Genomic DNA, 17,917 nt, shown 5'->3' with positions numbered 1-17,917 from the left:
TTTCAGGGAAGCTGCTTTCTGAGTGGTAAGCACTAGGGAGGAAGCTGGATCCTGAAGAGTTGACTACGTTTTCCTTGGCTCCCATCTTCCTAGAAAAAGGCAGGTTTGAGGGTTCCCACCTTCCTTCTCTTTGATGAGGTTTATTTCCCTTCAGAGCTCGTTCTCAGCAGATAAAATCAGTCCTTGATTAAAGAGGAACCCCATCCGCACATCGCTTACTCCCTTTCCTGAGTGAGGCACAGATTTTCAGAGTTGTTTACCTTCTAAGCACTGGAGCCCAGAGTTGATGTTCGTGCTGTGCTTAGTTTTAGCCTAGGGAAAGTATCAGTTCTCAAAATGTGCGCTCCCAGGTGCCTGGGTATTCCCCAGACTATTGAGGAATCTCTGAGGTTATCCCATGACCCTGTTTGCCCCCCTGTGGTCTGGCACTGTTGGTGCTGATGGTGCACAGTCACCGGAGGGGTGAGGTCACCAGAGGGTGAGGCTGCCAGGGCCCCGGTGGGAAAGGCAGTGGCACCCAGCTACCCTCCTAGCTGGGCTCTTCCATTGCTGTGCACTTTGGCTCAAGGGCATCCTTGAAGCCCAAGTGGCTATTAGTAGATCTTGACTCGGGGGTCCTCATGTTTTGAACACTCGGTGACAGCGTGGAAGGACACAGAGGTGCTCCTGCTGCCCACTGAAGTGCGGCGCTTGTCTTGAGAAGCACATGGTTGATTGTTTCAGATGCAGGCTGAGTCAGATGCTTTTCTTACACAGCCCCTGTGTGCTTGGGAAAACGTGTGCCAGACCAGCTTTGGTTATTCCGGATTGGGTGGTTGGGAGACATTTTCTTGAAAAATGAAAGAAGCGGACCTGTCATGTCCAGAGGAATTGACATAACTCATTGAGCCAGTATTTTCCGAATGACCAGCACATGCTGCAGAATCACGCATGGGTAAAAGATTGAGTTTAAGTGTTAAGGACTATGGGAAGTTTATCCGGTGATTTCAGTTGTCACGTAAGAGCTGCTCTTTAAGATTCTAGAACTTGCTAAAAGTAGTATCAAAGAAGGAAACCTGAAATTAAATGAGAAGGCTATTAAAACAGTCTTCTCTTTTCTAATTATGTATCTGTGTGCAGTTGGGTGTTTTTCACGGACTTTAACCCAAACAACATTTTCCAGCACTTGGAACACAGAAGCAGGTCAGAGTCCAGTTGTCTCATTAAGGCAGTCATTAAGCAAATTTTTAAAAACATAAAGTAGTGCCATTCCTTTAGATGATCTTCTCATTTAGGTACATAGGTAGTGGAATTATTATTTTAAGATGGAATTGGTAAATATTTTAGGGATCTCTCATGCTTAATTTTTAACATGGTAATTATTGGTAGATAGCTAGAACCACATGTACAAAAGCTGTTTAGGGTCCTCAGTAATTTAAGCGTAAACAAGTCCTGAGGCCAAAAAGCTTGAGAACGGCTGGCTTAGAGTTCTGTGTGGGTCTCTCTATTGTGCATGTTCGTTCTGCTCAGTAATGGCTCTTAAAATTCTGGAGACCGCTTGGGGACTCCTTGAAGGTTGACATTTAGGAAACTGAGTTGGGCTTGGGATAGGAGCTGTTGTCTGCCGCCGTAGGATGGTCTGGAGGAAGCCAGCTGCATCTGATCCTGCGTAGTCAAAGCAGCAACTATGAGCCCAGCGCGGAGATGCTGCTGCTAACTAAATTGGGCCAAAGTGCTTTAGCAGGAACACATATTGGGGCCTGATATGAATGTTGATTCTTCTGATCTTCATGCTTTTGTGTATGTCCCTCTGGGGCGTCTGTGCTGTTGTATTGGAGCCCAGCTTTCATCTGTGCTCTGAAGCTCCCCACCCTGTTTGGCTTTCACACTGTAGGATGTCCCCGTCGAGGCCCTCACCACAGTTAAGCCGTACTGCAATGAGATCCATGCTCAGGCCCAGCTGTGGCTCAAGAGAGACCCCAAAGCGTCCTATGAAGCCTGGAAGAAATGTCTTCCTATCAGAGGTCTGTCTGTCTTTTCAAGACATACCCTCTTAGCCCTGTCCTGACAGCCCTGCATTGCCCCCTTTCTTTCACTTCCTTTTCCTCACTCTTCGCTGTACCCCTGTGCCTGCCAGGGGTCGACAGCGATGGGAAGTCCCCCAGCAAGTCAGAGCTCCGCCACCTCTATTTGACTGAGAAGTACGTGTGGAGGTGGAAGCAGTTCCTGAGTCGTCGTGGGAAGAGAACACCCCCCTTGGATCTCAAGCTGGGCCATAACAACTGGCTGCGGCAAGTGAGTGACCTCCCCCTCTGCCCTGTCCCCGCTGCCCCGGCCCCCGAAGCCAAACAGCACATTTCTGCTCCTCCCATGTGTCTGTTCTGCTTTTGCTTGCAGCAGAGGGACGTTCTTGGTGGCAGCCGCCAGCGTGATAGACTGGCCAAGACAGGATTTTTCTGTGCCATTCTCATCAAGCTGGTGGGCTTGCCACTCCCCTCCCTGGCCACCTACCAGAACTTAGCCTCGGTGCCGCCCCCCCTTTTTCGCCTCCTCTCATCTCTACCTCCTGCTGCCCTCCCTCTCTTCTTTCTAGTGAACCCTATGAAGGATTAAAGTAATTAAGGGCATCTGTGGTCCATTAATACATAAAACGAGAAAGATACTGTTAGGCCTAAGCCGTTAGCTTATCGCTATCCCCAGAATACAGTTAGTAGAAATTTGTGCCGAGGAAAGGACTTGCCGGCTTCTTTTCCTGGCGCAGTCATCTTAGGCGTGTTCTCCAGATTCCTTGAGGGAGAAACTTTCTGTGAAATTTCGGGCTTCTGAGCAGCCACAGTTGCATCTGGCATCAGCTGGTGGCTGTCACCTTTGACCTTTCACTGGAGAGGTGCCCAGAGGCCTTCTGAAGGGTGGCAGTGGACTGTGCTCTGCTGGGGGCCTGGCGAGACCAGCTGTCACCTGAGCTGGGGCTTCTCTCCTGGGTCCCACAGGTGCTCTTCACTCCGGCGACACAGGCTGCGCGGCAGGCGGCCTGCACCATCGTGGAAGCTCTCGCCACCATTCCCAGCCGTAAGCAGCAGGTCCTCGACCTCCTTACCAGGTACCGCTCAGCCTTCACCTGGTCAGCCTTCCCCATGTTTCCGGGAGAGTCAGTAGGTCAGGGTGGCGGAAGGCACACCTGGGCTCCGTACCCATGCCGTGCTGCATAGAAGAGCGCAGGAACGGGAGAGGCCTAGAAGCTGAGTGGTCGCGCCGGGAGTGGTAACAGAGCAGCGGTGCCGGAGGTCTAACGAGCATATAAACGCACAGCCCGTGCCATCTTCTTCCACCCTCGCGGTGGCCTGGGCTTGCTGCGGCTGGAGGACTTGTCCGCTGAAGGCAGGGTTGGAAGGCAGTGGTCTTCCAAAGCCCATGCCATCAGCCACTAAACTCTGGCACTCTTGCCTTCTCTCTGAGCCGCTCAAAACCTCTGTTTCGCCTCCCAGAGAAGCACTGTGCAATCGGTCCAGAAGGGTGTAGCTGACTGCATCATGCTCCTCTTCGGTGCTCCGGATTGTCCCCACCTGTGGGGAGTTCCCGAGGGGGACTTTTGGGGTTTTCTCAGGTGCCCAGAAGGAAGGGGGAGTCCAGGACAGCAGAGGACGTGGGATGGGGGGAGGAGAGGGGAAGAGCTGGTGTCCCCAGAGCTGTGTTCTCACTGTGCCCTGTGTCTTCCGTGGCAGCTACCTGGACGAGCTGAGCATAGCTGGCGAGTGTGCCGCCGAGTACTTGGCTCTCTACCAGAAGCTCATCACTTCGGCCCACTGGAAAGTCTACCTGGCGGCTCGGGGAGTCCTGCCCTATGTGGGCAACCTCATTACCAAGGTAGCCACCCCTGCCCTGAAGAGCCCTTCCCCAGTTTTGCTCTCATCATAGTACCCTGATGTAGATTTCAGGCTACTCCTCTTTGCAGAGAAGAAATCTTTGTTGGAAAAAATCAATCTTTTTGGCTCTGTCGTAGCAACCTGCTGGGGTATTGTGGCTGTTCCAAGTCTTTAAGCTATCCCTTAACGTCACTGCCACTTCCCTCGGCTTCTCAGGAGTTCTGCAGGGGTTCAGTTCAAGGGGTCTTTGGAATAGAACAGTGACTGTGGAGTGTCTGGTTGCTGTTGTTGGCTCCTGGACCGCAGCTGGAGGGGGCCCATGTCGTCAGCAGTGCTGTCACTAATTGCTTGTCGTCCTGTGTAGGAAATCGCCCGCTTGCTGGCCCTGGAGGAGGCCACCCTGAGCACTGACCTGCAGCAGGGCTACGCCCTCAAAAGTCTCACAGGTAGACGTAGCCACTGTGCCCTTCCTTTAGGCAGCCTGGGTCTAGTTTGGGGGCTGACCTTAGTTCCTGGGGCACGGAGGTTGACGGTATCCTCCTGTGTGGACTTAGCACACATGTAAGCTCTTTGTGTCCCTCTTTAGGTAGGTTTATGTTTTTGAACAGCTGTTCTCAGTTGAGCAGTTCACTTCCTTGAGTGCCCACTCTGTGCTAGGAAATTGCCTTGGAATTGCTCATGACCTTTGGAAGATGTGGACCTTCCTCGCCTTCGTTCTCATTCAGAGCCCTTGCAGCAGCTTTTTCCTGTCCCCACAGGCCTTCTTTCCTCCTTTGTCGAGGTGGAGTCCATCAAAAGACACTTCAAGAGTCGCTTGGTAGGTACCGTGCTGAATGGGTACCTGTGCTTGCGAAAGCTGGTGGTGCAGAGGACCAAGCTGATCGACGAGACCCAGGACATGCTGCTGGAGATGCTGGAGGACATGACGACAGGTAGCACCGCCCAGTGGCCCGGAGCGGGGACATTGTTCCTGCTGGAGGACGGGGGGCAGGCGTCTCTCCACATCTGAGGAGGGAGGGCAAGCAGCTCTGGTTCTCAGAGCTGTGAAATTCCAGAGCTGGGCTCAGTCTGTTTAGACATTTAATTAATGAATTAATGTATCTATCTAACGTTTTATTTATTTGATGAGAGTGGGGGAATGCGCAGACAACAGGCAGAGCAGTAGGCAGAGGGAGAGGGAGCCCGATGTGGGGCTCTGTCTCAGGACCCTGTGATCATGACCTGAGCTGAAGGTAGTTGCTTAACTGACTCAGCCACCCAGGCATCCCCCATTTAGACATTTTATATAAGCTTACAGAACAGAAGGAACTATGTGTCCTCAGATTAGTGTCTTTTGCTGGTTCTGGAAAATTCTCTGCCATCATTTCCTCTGTTGCCTTTGTCCCGGTCTCTCTGTCATCCTTGTAGACGCCGCTCTCTCATCTGTCTCTTTACTGCTCCATCATGGGGCTCATCTCATGGTCTCTTTATGCTGACTCTGGAGAGTTCCTTCAGTTCTTTCATTTAGTTTGTTAATTTTTTTCTTCACTGTGTTCTTTAGTCTTAAACTGTTGAGTCCTTGTGGTTCTCTCTAGGTTTTATAGTCTGTTTTTCACTAACACTTCCCATTACTCTTGTAGTTTGCAAAAATGGCAAACATTTCTGTGTCTGATAATTCTAAGGCATGAAATAGTTATCCATTTGATTCTGCTGTTTTTTATTCCATCTCTTGCTTCTGGTGCCTAAATCTTTTTGTATTTTGTGATTTTTGACTGTGAGCTCATGCAACTCATGTTTCAAGGGGTTTATCTCTGGAAATTTTTTTTTTTTAATTTTTCGGAAAAATTTGTTTTTATTTTAAGGAGTATGAACGGGGGAAGGGGGCAGAGAAAGAGGCAGACTCCCTGGTCAGTGCCAGAGCCTGACGTGGGGTTTGATCTCAAGACCCTGAGATCATGACCTGAGCTGAGCTGAAGCCAAGAGTTGGACACTTAACTGAGTAAGCCTCCCAGGCTCCCTCTGTGGAAATTCTTTAGGAGCCAAGCCAAATACAGATTTCTCCAGTGAGGATTTGTGGCTGCTCCTGTGAAGCAGCTCCCAGCACTGCTGTCACGGGGTGGTCTTTTTTTTTTTTTTTTTTTTTAAAAGATTTTATTTATTTATTTGACAGAGAGAGATCACAAGTAGGCAGAGAGGCAGGCAGAGAGAGAGAGGAGGAAGCAGGCTCCCTGCTGAGCAGGAGCCCGATGCGGGACTCGATCCCAGGACCCTGAGATCATGACCTGAGCCGAAGGCAGCGGCTTAACCCACTGAGCCACCCAGGCACCCCACAGGGGGTCTTAAAGGAGGTTCTGAGCTTCAGCTTTTTCACACCTCAGGGGAGGATGGATTTTGAGCCACCAACCCCCGAGAAGGGCAGCCTGTTAGCTCTTTCAAGGGAGATATTTTCCCCCTCTACTCAATGCCACATCGTAAGGAAAGAAATTGTGTTTCAGTGACCTGCCTGGGGGATATGGAGAGTTATTTCTAGTTGACCTTGATGACACGGTATAGCTCTTTTTGGGGCCTCATACTTTTGTTGTGAGAGAGGCATTCCCATTGGGTTCTCCACATTGGCCAACCTGGGGCTTTGCATCTAGCTTTCAATTCCTGGCGGGTTGTGGAAACCAAAGCTCAGACACCAGCGTTAGAGTTTTGCTAACCTGCGTAGGTTTTGAATTTCACCTGGTTTTTTGTTTTTGGTTCATCTTTGCTAGTATGGCAGGTCACTGATAAACATTATTTAATATTTTACATTATTTTTAAGTGATGAGGAGTGAGAGTAGGTCAGGAAGTGTGGTCTGCCACGTTACCAGACACGGAGGCCCTTTGATGTATTTTCATCATGCCATGCTGAACACACCGCCCGTCATGGGGCTCGATCCCAGGATCCTAAGATCACTACCTGAGCTGAAACCAAGGGTTGGATGCTCAGCCAACTGAGCCACGCAGGCGCCCCACAGTTGGACCCTTTTGAAGCACAGTTCTTCCTTCTTCTGTGACCTGAGATTATCTCTTTGGCATAGAGAAGGCCGTCCACCTAATTGTTTTAAGACTGAAGCTCAAGTTATAACTTGCCTTTGATTTTCCTGGAGTACAATTAGGATTATTATTTGACATTTTGGAGTACCTGTTTTAGGCAAGGGGGATACTAGCTGAGTAAAGCACAGTTCCTTTCCTTGAGGTGATCATTTGAAGAGGAAGCAAGAGGTGTACACAGCCAACTATGATGCACTGTGTTGACTTGGGTGCTGGGGCTTTCAGATGGAATGTGGTCTGAGCATCGAGTCAGTCAGCTTCAAGTTTCCAATTGAAATATTGATACTGCCATGGAGGGCATTTGAAAACTGACCAGGAAGAAAGAACCTGTTGGTGACTGTACCTATAAAGTCTCATTGTGTGTGTGTGTGTGACGCTCTCTCCTAACTGACGTGGCCACTGATTTCTGGCAGGTACAGAATCGGAAACCAAGGCCTTCATGGCTGTGTGCATTGAGACAGCCAAGCGCTACAACCTGGATGACTACCGGACGCCTGTCTTCATCTTCGAGAGGCTCTGCAGCATCATTTATCCTGTAAGCGGGGCTTCTTCCTCTGCCTCCAGGGTTTCTGTGTGTGCCATTCTGCCGGGAAGCGTCTTGGTCATGGGCATTCTGATCAGCTGTCGGCCATTTAATCGGCATTTTAGAAAGCTCCACTGATGACACAGTTTCCTAATTTTCCTCCTCCTAATGATGGGAAATCTGATGACTTTCCTTTCGTGGTCTTACTTCCTAGATTTAAGGTCTAGGTCAGTCTTCTTAAAAATGGTGTCTAACCTCCGATTGCTAAGATCCTGTTGCTTTACCCATTCAATATGTTATGAAAGATGTAGTATGCAGCTAAAGTGAGAAGAAATCACTCTTCTTTGTTACCACACCTGTATTTGGTACGTACACACACGTTTGTGTGTGTGTTTCTCTCGCCTAGCTATCCAAGAGCATGGCGTGGTTCAACGACAAGGGTGAAAACCACCAGCGTCATCAGTTAATGATGAGAGGTCTTTGGGGTTAGGCGCACCTGAGCTTTATGTAAGAGAAGGACCCTCCTCTCGACGTGGGGATTATCAGTGGCAGAGTCATCCGGCTGCGGATGGGTTAGCATCGCTTGAGGCGAGCAGGAGGGAAGCCCCCCTCCCCTTGTTCAGCACCATGGCTTGGATGCATTGCCCTCATGCTCATTGTGGTAGGCTTTCTCCTCTCCCACCCTTGAGTTTCAGGGAAATGCTTGATATTGAAGGCTGTTTGAAGTGCATTTGGAATCCATTCTGAGTTTCCTATCATTATATCTTAAATGTGTAAGGGGCTGGGAGAGTTTGTGTTTCTCTCAGTGTCCTTGGAACGAAGTAGCGTTGTCTAAATCTGAAAGGTCTCTCCTGTCGTTCTGTGATGTCTTCTGCCGTTCCTGCCAGCGTGTCCTTTTCTCTGTCCTTCAGGAGGAGAATGAAGTCACTGAATTCTTCGTGACCTTGGAGAAGGACCCCCAGCAAGAAGACTTCTTACAGGGCAGGATGCCTGGGAACCCATATAGCAGCAATGAGCCAGGCATTGGGCCACTTATGAGGGATATAAAGAACAAGATTTGCCAGGACTGTGACTTGGTGGCTCTCCTGGAGGATGACAGCGGGATGGAGGTAACAAGCATAGGACGTTGCTACCATGGCTAAGAACTCGGGCTGGGGTCATACCCAGGTTCCTCCCTACTTAGTAGCCAGTTAACCATGGGCAGGTAGTTTGCTTCAGCTTCCTTTTTATAAACGGGGCCAGTGGGTCCCACCTACATACCTTACCTGGTGTTAAGGTTAATTTCCTGTAAAGGGCTCTGCCCAGTGCCTAGCATGCAGTAAGCAAATGGTTAGTGGCTCTTGCTTATCACGGAGTAGGAGTTTGTTATTCTTACTGTTCCGACAGAGACTTTTCAGAGATTCCAAGTTAATTAAGCTCCCTAAAACTAGCATAGTGGCCCCTGTAAAGATTTCTGGCCCTTGTCTGATACCTTGTGGTAGACGACCTTCAGGGTCTGGCCTTGTCACCTAGGGGTGGAAAGCATGTTGGGGAAAATAGAGAATGGTTTTTCCCCTGAGGGGGTCTCTGCGTGGGATCCTCGAGTCCGTGGTTTGGGATAAGGGTGTTTGCGGCCTCTGAAATTGTGCCCCAGATTGTGTGTGTTGTGCACACACGTGTAGTTTTTAGAGATGAGGAGTCGATGGGTCCAGAACACAAAAACGATGAGTTATCAACCACTGCTTCAAGTGTCCTTTGACCTTGAAATGTCCTTGCCTTATAATTATTTGGAATAACAGCTCATCTCCTCTGCTGTTCAGCTTCTAGTGAACAATAAGATCATTAGTTTGGACCTTCCTGTGGCCGAGGTTTACAAGAAGGTCTGGTGTACCACGAATGAGGTATGTGCTTGTTTCCTTGCTTGGATGTGGGGTTTTACTTTTCTGACTTAATGCAGACTTGTACTGGTAGGAGGCACTGTGAATCATCGCTGTCCCACTGGTGACCGCACTCCCACCGCTGGCCTTCCCTGTTTGTGGTTGTGGAGAAAACCAGTCGTCTTGTTCTCCTTTTGAGGCACCCGACCAGAGGTAGAAGAGCTTCAGGGAAAGATGAGCGTTTCTGACCGTGTGTAGTCGGACTGGGCAGTGTTGGAGGAAGCATGTGATGGGGCGTGCTTGCTTTATATCCTTTATACCCTTTATACACGGACACTTCTTGACTGAGACGAACTCTCTGCTTCTAGGGGCCTGGTCACTTAGAACATTTTCCTGTGGCGGCGTCAAGGAGCGAGCATGGTTCCGTGTTACTAGCTGGGGAATTGAGACGCAAACAGGCAGTTGTTCTTGAGGAGGGGGAAGGGAAGTGAAGGACATTCGGTGCTCTGGTCCTTTGGCCCCCTCAGTCCTATTTGACCCGTCCTAAGGGTCTCAGATACTCCGCTTCCTCCTCCCTCCTCTTTCTCTTCCCTTTTTCCCGTTCCTTCCTTTCCTCCTCTTCTGTTTCTTTCCCTTCTTTCTGTTTTCTTCGCGTTCCTTTGGTGGGGTAATTTTTAGTCAGTGAGTCAAACAAGGAACCAAGAGTAGGGCGAGCCAGTGTGCCGCTGAAGCACGGTGAACTTTTCTGTGTTTAGTCGCAGTATTTCTGGAGAGTTTAAGACACTACATTGGTAATGTCTGCTAGTATATTTTGGCCTTCAGTCTGTCACAGGCTTTTGCTTGTTTCCTTTCTGTTCTGCTGCTGTGCTGGGAGTCCTGGTCAGTTGGTACTGCCGCCGGTTGGCAGAGGTCCACATCGAAGGTTGCCCCATCTAGTGATCTTGTCGTTGACACTTGAGCCTCAATGCAGAGTGGTACAGATGTGATCCCTGGTACACAAAAAAGAAAGACCAAGCTTGTATGGCTGCCCTTGGAAATGGTGGCACAGAACCCAAAGAACATCCATGGGCAGCTCCCCTTTTGAACCACGAGGCAAGGAAGAAGTTGAGGGGGCCCTGCCTTTCACATTAGGACTCAGTCCACCGATGGGTTCTTCTGGCAAAGTCCAGAGTGTGTGGTACCTTTTTATCAGGGCCTTCATCAACTTGCCTTTTTTGCTCCACTCCTCTGTTTTCATGGATCAACAGCCTGTCTCCTTAGCTGCTGGCTAGAGCCTGTTCTGTTTTCCTTTTGTTTTTTAAGATTTCATTTATTTGAGAGAGCGAGAGATGCTCAAGGGAGAGAGAGAGACAGAGCGCACCAGCAGGGAGAGGGCCAGAGGGGGAAGGTGAGAGAGATCTCCGGGAGACTCCATGCTGAGTGGGGAGTCTGACACGGGGTCAGTCTCACAGTCCTGAGATCATGGCCTGAGTTGAAATCAAGAGTCAGACGTTTAACAGACTGTGCCAGCTAGGTGCCCTGAGCCTATTCTGTTTTCTCTGTCTCTGCCTTTGTTCTCCTGCTGTTCTTTCTGTAAGTTCCCATTGGGCTCCCATACTGGGAATCCTTCTACAAGCAGCCTTTCTGACTGGGAGGTTCTCTCCCACAAGGGTATCCTCTCCTGAAGCTCAGCATGGGGCTTAGGGGCCGGTAACTGAATTAATATGGTACCTGCTCTTCTACTTCATTTCTTACAGGGTGACTTCAGACCCGTTTCTTATCTCCAAAATGAGAACGATGTAGATGGGAGAGTGCCTAACTTAGTACCCAGTGTACAGGGACCTGTCACGATCCTTCAGTAAAACCTTGAGTAACTTGGGAAGAACCCTTTCCTTGTTACATGGTTACACGAAGACCTCCGGATCGGATTATGCTCTTGCTTTTGATTCCTGAGTCTTGAATCAAAGCTCTTTGATCTGATTGATCTTGCTTGTGCTGATTCTTTGGGAAGTAGTCCCCAGTGGTTGGAATTCATGCTCCTGAAGGAGGCACAGGCTTGGAATTAGACTGTGCTTATCATTGGATAACTCTGAAAAAGCTGCTTCACCTAGTGTAAGAGGATGATGTGAAGTGCTGGGTTAGCATAGAACTTAGCACAGAGTAAAACACTCAGTACATGATAGTGGTTATCGTTGTTATGTACAGTTTTAATGAAATTAAGCAAGATTGTGTTTATAAAATGTTTCACACAACTCCTGGCCCATAGTAGACACTACGTAAAATTAGCTGCTTTTCTTCTACGTGAATTGCAACACGCTTGGATTCTAGATGTGGTTAAGATCTTGTAGAGAAATAGAAGAACGAGGCCAGATATTGAGTCCCTGGCATTTACTGGACCTGTTTACAAGTATCTCTGTCCACTGCCTCTGCTCAGGGGGAACCCATGAGGATTGTGTACCGCATGCGAGGGCTGTTGGGCGATGCCACCGAGGAGTTTATCGAGTCCCTGGATTCCACTACAGGTAGGCCCTTCCCACAGACACTGCTGCGCCTTGTTGTGGTGGGGGGGGGGGGTCTGGGGCAGTGAGTGGTTCCCGACCTGGGATTTAGGGGTATTCTGAACACATTCTTCTCTAGCTCCAACTGGAATTGATGGGAGGTTACTTCTCCAACTGAAGAAAAGTGCAGGCATCTATGACTCGATTCCGACTCCTCGGGAGTTAAAACAACAACAAATTAGGGATAAAGTGTAGTTAGCAACACACTTGAGTTCAGATTTATTTTTAGTTTAGATTGTGTGTGTGTGTGTGTGTGTGTTTTGTGTTGGTGGTGGTGGTTGTGGTGCTTGTATTTTCACATACAGTAATTGTAATTGGCTTTAGTCTTGAGTTTAATATCCAGTTTCGATACTTTCCATTGCTACTTTCTGTTGCTTTTCTTGGAGATAAGAAAGAGGGAACTAGCTCTCAGCCTGGAAGAGGATTATCTGTTTTCTTTCCATCCTTCCCTTCCCTTCCATTTCTGTTTGGCTTCCCTTCTCCCTCAGATGAAGAAGAGGATGAAGAGGAAGTGTATAAGATGGCTGGGGTGATGGCCCAGTGCGGGGGCCTGGAGTGCATGCTCAACAGACTGGCTGGGATCAAAGATTTCAAGCAGGGACGCCACCTTCTCACTGTGAGTTGGGGGCAACAAGGTGGGAGCAGCCCTCTGCTTTGAGAGCAGCCCTTATGGAGAGAAGCTTGTGGCCACTGTGCTGTGTAACTCTAGAGGGCGGCATGGTGCCACAGGCCGGGGCAAGCCAGCCCAGGGCCTGGTAGCCTCCCTGAACCCTCTGGTCCCTTGGGTGTCCTGTGTGGTCGGCGTCTCCCACCGCCCCCGCTTCTTGGCTCTTGTCTCCCCACCAGAGCCAGTGCACTGGTGCTTTCAGCTGCGTCTTTTCAGTCACCTGTGGAGCCAGTGCCTGCCTGTTTTTCCTCGCCAAACTGCACTTGAGTCCATTATTTCTGCTGTTGCTTTTTAAATTGATGTTCTAGGTAGTTCTTTCATTTTTTTGGTAGGATCTTGCTTGGATCTTCATCTGTCTCCTAAGGAGTAGAGGATCCCAAAGGCACCATAAATATCACACTATTATTTTTGGCTCCGGAAGACATGAGAACGTGTGTTATTATAATCGTGTTTTAAATGACCTATGTGAAGATTTTTTTAAAAGCATTAAAAGAATTAAAATCTGAAAAATGTAAAAACCTTTCATATTTTGATAAAAGGAAAGTGTTACTTGATAAAAAAATAAATGACCTATATGGTTCTGAGTTCCCATAGGCCATGATCTTTGGGACCTTTCTGTTTACTCTTAGAGTCTGAGTTAGTAGTGGAATTTCCTCGAGACAACAGAAGTGTCACCTGTTCCGCTGGGAATCGGTGTCATTGCTATACTTTTAGAGATAGTAGAGACATGCCAAGCCCATGTGGACTGTTGCCAGAGAACATTGCTATTTAAGATGCCAGTCTGGCTGGAGAGCCTCCTCACCTTACTATATGTCTTCTCAAGAAACACTTTTCCTTACTGTTCCCACAATTCGGGAAGAGTGCCTACTGATTGTACATGACATTTTTTTCCTGCTTGTCCCCACGTTTTATACTCTTAGTTGGCCTCTTGAGTTTTGACCGGCTTTTCTTGGCAGGTGCTTCTGAAATTGTTCAGTTACTGCGTGAAGGTGAAAGTCAACCGACAGCAGCTGGTCAAGCTGGAAATGAACACCTTGAATGTCATGCTGGGAACCCTAAACCTGGTAAGGAGTATGGGCTGCAGATGACAGAGTGAGCCTCAGAAGTCCTGGGTGGAGGAGGGGCATCTCAACTCTGGGCTCAGATGAAATGGGTTTGTGGCCTTTTCAAACCCTTTATCTTTATCTGGATGATTGCCCCAGAGCATGGATCATTTAAATTGTCTCTTTTCCTGCTGGCTCACCCCTGTACTGCTGCCAGGACATGTAAGACCTTTCCTGGTCCCTTTTCTGAATTCAGATCAGAGATAAGAAGAAGTTAGTCTGTGAAACAGTCCAGACTCCACAGCGTTGGAGAAGTAATACCAGTATCCTCGGGTCAACCAAGATAGAGATCTGGAACATTACGATTTCATTGTCTGCAAGAGTCCACACACTTATCTCTCAACACACACACACACAGACACACGCACACACAGATACACACACACGCACACACACACATACACGTCTTTGGCAATAAGGCCAGGAAGGATATTGGTGAGGAGCAAATGCCATTAGCAGTGAGTGGTTGTGGTCTTACTCTCAGAGTAACTGAGTCTCCTCCTGCAGGCCCTGGTAGCTGAGCAAGAAAGCAAGGACAGTGGTGGTGCAGCTGTGGCCGAGCAGGTGCTTAGCATCATGGAGATCATTCTGGATGAGTCCAACGCCGAGCCCCTGAATGAGGACAAGGTGCGTGGGACCAGTCCATCTGTGTGCAGACACTGGGGGCATATACTGTGTCTCGTTGCGAGCAGCAGGCTTGTTTGTGTGTCCAGCTGTGTCCCCCAGGAATGATTGGACGTGCTCTGGTCATAGAAACGACAAAGCTCAACTAATGGTGATGTGATGGCATTGAAGCTTGAAGTCTGTGGCTTTGAAGGAAACGACACCGCTAAGGATATTCTTTGACTTGCAAGCTGCTCGTTAACAGACTGCTGGCGTGTTCCAGCTGATCTGGCCTTAGCCCGGCCCCTCATTGTCCAATAGAGGGAACTCCCAGCCCAGAGAAGTAAAGGGAGCTATTCAGTGTTCTGTAGTTGGCTGCTGGCAGAGTAAGGCCGAGAACCTGGGTCTCCAGCTTCCCAGTTCAGTGTCTCTCCACTGATTTCACCCTTACCTTCTCCTGTCCCTGATGGTACTCAGTGTTTTGGCTAGAGGTGTGAACAAGTTGAGTATAAGGCAGCCTTTGTTCTCCTGGGAGAGGGGAGATTGTATTAATATTTTTGACTATCTGAGATTATGAGTAGAGCCACAGAGAAACTTAGAAACTAGTATCAAGTAGAACTCACACTGTTCATTAATCTCCAGGAAGTACTGGGACAGTTTTTCTAGGGCAGCTTCTGATGGAGGTAGGTGACCTCTGGGGTTCAGATACTGGCTGGCCAAAGCCCTGGCCCTGTTTCTGAGCCTTTTGTCCTCTTTTCTGCTGCAGGGCAACCTCCTGCTGACGGGTGACAAAGATCAGCTTGTGATGCTCTTGGACCAGATCAACAGCACCTTCGTTCGCTCCAACCCTAGTGTGCTGCAGGGCCTGCTCCGTATCATCCCGTACCTGTCCTTCGGCGAGGTGGAGAAAATGCAGATCTTGGTGGAGCGGTTCAAGCCATACTGTAGCTTTGACAAGTATGTGCTTAGATTTCAGATGGCCATGTGAAGGTTCTCCCCACCACCCTGAGCTAGTTCTGTGAGACTTAGGAGAGGAATCGTGATTTACATTTTCGTTTGCTTGTCCCACCTTTAAGGGGTTCATTGTAAGTGGGGAGTCAGTATGTTGTGTTGGCTCAGCAGAGGGGGTGAAGGGACTGGTGAGATGGGACAGGGGCATGACAAGATGGAGAGAGTCATGTGTGCGACAGCATGAAAACGCGGGAGAACCTTGGGCATGTGGGAGACGTAGCAGGTAAGGAGGAGTGACAGGAACCAGATCAGCGGGCTTCTTGTATCATGCCAAGAAGTCTAAACTCGATCCTGTAGACTATTGAAAATCGTTAACCAGAAGGACAACATGATGCACATGTGTTCTCTCCTTCATACCTGGGTCTCTGCTCTTTGCTCCAGGTACGATGAAGACCACAGTGGCGATGATAAAGTCTTCCTGGACTGCTTCTGTAAGATCGCAGCTGGCATCAAGAACAGCAGCAATGGGCATCAGCTAAAGGATCTGATTCTCCAGAAGGGAATCACCCAGAGTGCGCTGGACTATATGAAAAAGCACATTCCCAGCGCCAAGAAGTAAGAAACAGCTCTGTCAGGGTGGCCGCTTTCCTTTCCTCTTCTGGTTCCTTTTCTCCATTGCTGTGGCCTAAAGCTCCATGCAGTCCCCTTTGACCCTCCTTAGGGTCTCCCTCCCCTTCTAGAAACCATCAAGGTGACCACTCAGCCACCGCAGAGCCCTTTGGGGCTGGGAATGGGGTGGGGGCAGCCTAGTGGTTCCTGTTTAGAATACTCACTTCTGTCTGGCTGCCTAGCTGATCTGGGTGCTGCTTCGTGATTCTTGAAGGCCTTCTGGAAGGGTCCCCTTTAAAGAAGCTGGAATAGAATCAACAGCTGGTTTCTAGGTAGGTTTTTCTCCTCTGGCCTGCTAATCAGCCCTTTTCCTTTTCAGTCTGGATGCTGACATCTGGAAAAAGTTCTTATCTCGCCCAGCCTTGCCATTCATCTTGAGGCTTCTTCGTGGGCTGGCTGTCCAGCACCCTGCCACCCAGGTGAGTGAGTAGCCAGCCTGCCCATGGACCTCACTCTGGAGGCGGGACATGTATGCTGAAGGAACCACACACTGTGGTCTCATCTGTCGTGGCTGAAGGAAGAGAACCACGTCGATTAGCCTTAGGATGTGACTTCCCCCAGCATGTAAGACCCCTAGAGTAGAGGGGCCTCGCAGGGGTCATCTTCCTGGTTCAGCTCTGTGTGGAGAGGAGTAAGCTATAGTGACTGACTTCATCTTTGACTCTTTCTTACATGGGGTTTTATTATTCCATGGGTCAGCTGAGCAGCGGTGTAGCTGAAGGTGTGGCTGGCCGGAGTGTGAAACAATCGTGATTTCTGGCTGTAGTCGTTGGGGTCATTTGGGACATTAACAGAACCATCACCGCCCTCTCCTGCTCTGCTTCGGGCAGCTGGAAACTTCGTTCTCAGAGAGACCCACCATTCCATTCTGCTGCTCATCCCTGATCTATCTCCCTGCACTGAGCGGGAGTATCTGGTACCCCTCACAGATCGTCACCGGCCCAGACAGGCGGTCAGGCTGGAGTTTTTCTAAATTAAACTTCATTTTGAGGTAATTGTAGGTTTTCCTGCACTGGTTAAGGAGAAATCCCATGTACCTATTTCTTGATGATAACATCGTATGAAGCCGTGTACAGTATCACAGTTGGGACCCTGACACTGATGTAGTCGGGACTCACGACAGTTCGTCATCGCAGAGATTCCCTCTTACTCCCTTTTGTACCCTCATCCACCCTGTCACTGGTCCCTGGCAGCTCCTGATCTGCTGTCCGTGGCCGAAATCCTGTCCCTTCAGGAGTGTTACGTCAGACAGCACGGAGCCTTTCGGGCTTGGCTTTTCTCACTCGGCACCGTTCTGGGGGCTCCTCCTGGGAGGAGCCAGACAGTCTGTTCTTCGTGTTGCTCAGTAGCGTTCCGTGCTGTGGGTTCCGCAGGCTGCCCCACCATTCACCCGTTGAAGAACACTGGGCTGTTGCCAGTTTTGGGAAGTCACAAATAAGACTGCCGTGAACATTCACGTGCGGTCGTTTTGTGTACGTGTAGAAGTCTTCATTTCTCTGGGCTGAGTGCGTAGGTGTGGAGTTGCTGGTTTGTACGGTGCTGGCGGATCTAATGTTATTAAACACGGCCAAGCTGCTTTCCAGAGTGGCTGCCGCATTTTATGTTCTCACGAGCAGTACGAGTGAGCTGCTGGCCCTGCATCGTCACCGGCGTTTGGGGGCACCTAGGCACTTCGATAGGTAGATGGTGATGTCTCACGGAGATTTTAATTTATATTTCCCTAATGTTTAATGGTGCTGTACATCTTTCCATGTGCTTTGCATGTCTTCAGTGACCTGCCTGCATATATCTTTTGCCCATTTTCTTTTTTTTTTTTTAAGATTTTATTTATTTATTTGAGAGAGAGACAGTGAGAGAGAGCATGAGTGAGGAGAAGGTCAGAGGGAGAAGCAGACTCCCCGTGGAGCTGGGAGCCCGCTGCGGGACTCGATCCCGGGACTCCAGGATCATGATCTGAGCCGAAGGCAGTCGTCCAACCAGCTGAGCCACCCAGGCGTCCCTCTTTTGCCCATTTTCTAATTGGATTTTTTTTTTTTGGATACTGAGTTTTGAAAGTCCTCGTGGCTGGTTTTTTTCTGTGAATGGTGTTCTTCATGGAATGTAAACCCA

General features: G+C 49.2%; 1 protein-coding gene across 5 annotated transcripts in view; it reads left to right on the top strand.

Annotated features, from left to right (window-relative positions):
- UBR4 (ubiquitin protein ligase E3 component n-recognin 4) overlaps positions 1-17,917 on the top strand; it is a 138,178-nt gene that overhangs the window by 103,777 nt on the left and 16,484 nt on the right. For all 5 annotated transcript variants that reach the window (XM_044237286.1, XM_044237285.1, XM_044237288.1 and 2 more), the window contains 16 exons: positions 1,874-2,003; positions 2,117-2,274; positions 2,970-3,079; positions 3,702-3,843; positions 4,207-4,288; positions 4,601-4,774; positions 7,313-7,434; positions 8,334-8,531; positions 9,222-9,302; positions 11,692-11,779; positions 12,304-12,431; positions 13,439-13,546; positions 14,093-14,212; positions 14,955-15,145; positions 15,581-15,754; positions 16,128-16,227. In XM_044237286.1, the coding sequence (XP_044093221.1) occupies positions 1,874-2,003; positions 2,117-2,274; positions 2,970-3,079; positions 3,702-3,843; positions 4,207-4,288; positions 4,601-4,774; positions 7,313-7,434; positions 8,334-8,531; positions 9,222-9,302; positions 11,692-11,779; positions 12,304-12,431; positions 13,439-13,546; positions 14,093-14,212; positions 14,955-15,145; positions 15,581-15,754; positions 16,128-16,227 (2,106 nt within the window). The remainder of the gene's footprint in view (positions 1-1,873; positions 2,004-2,116; positions 2,275-2,969; positions 3,080-3,701; positions 3,844-4,206; positions 4,289-4,600; positions 4,775-7,312; positions 7,435-8,333; positions 8,532-9,221; positions 9,303-11,691; positions 11,780-12,303; positions 12,432-13,438; positions 13,547-14,092; positions 14,213-14,954; positions 15,146-15,580; positions 15,755-16,127; positions 16,228-17,917) is intronic.

The sequence above is a fragment of the Neovison vison genome, chromosome 2 (genome assembly GCF_020171115.1).
Source record: "Neovison vison isolate M4711 chromosome 2, ASM_NN_V1, whole genome shotgun sequence".
NCBI classification, from domain to species: Eukaryota; Metazoa; Chordata; class Mammalia; order Carnivora; family Mustelidae; genus Neogale; species Neogale vison.
Note: the sequence above shows the minus strand (reverse complement) of the source record. Positions and strands in the feature narration are given on the sequence as shown.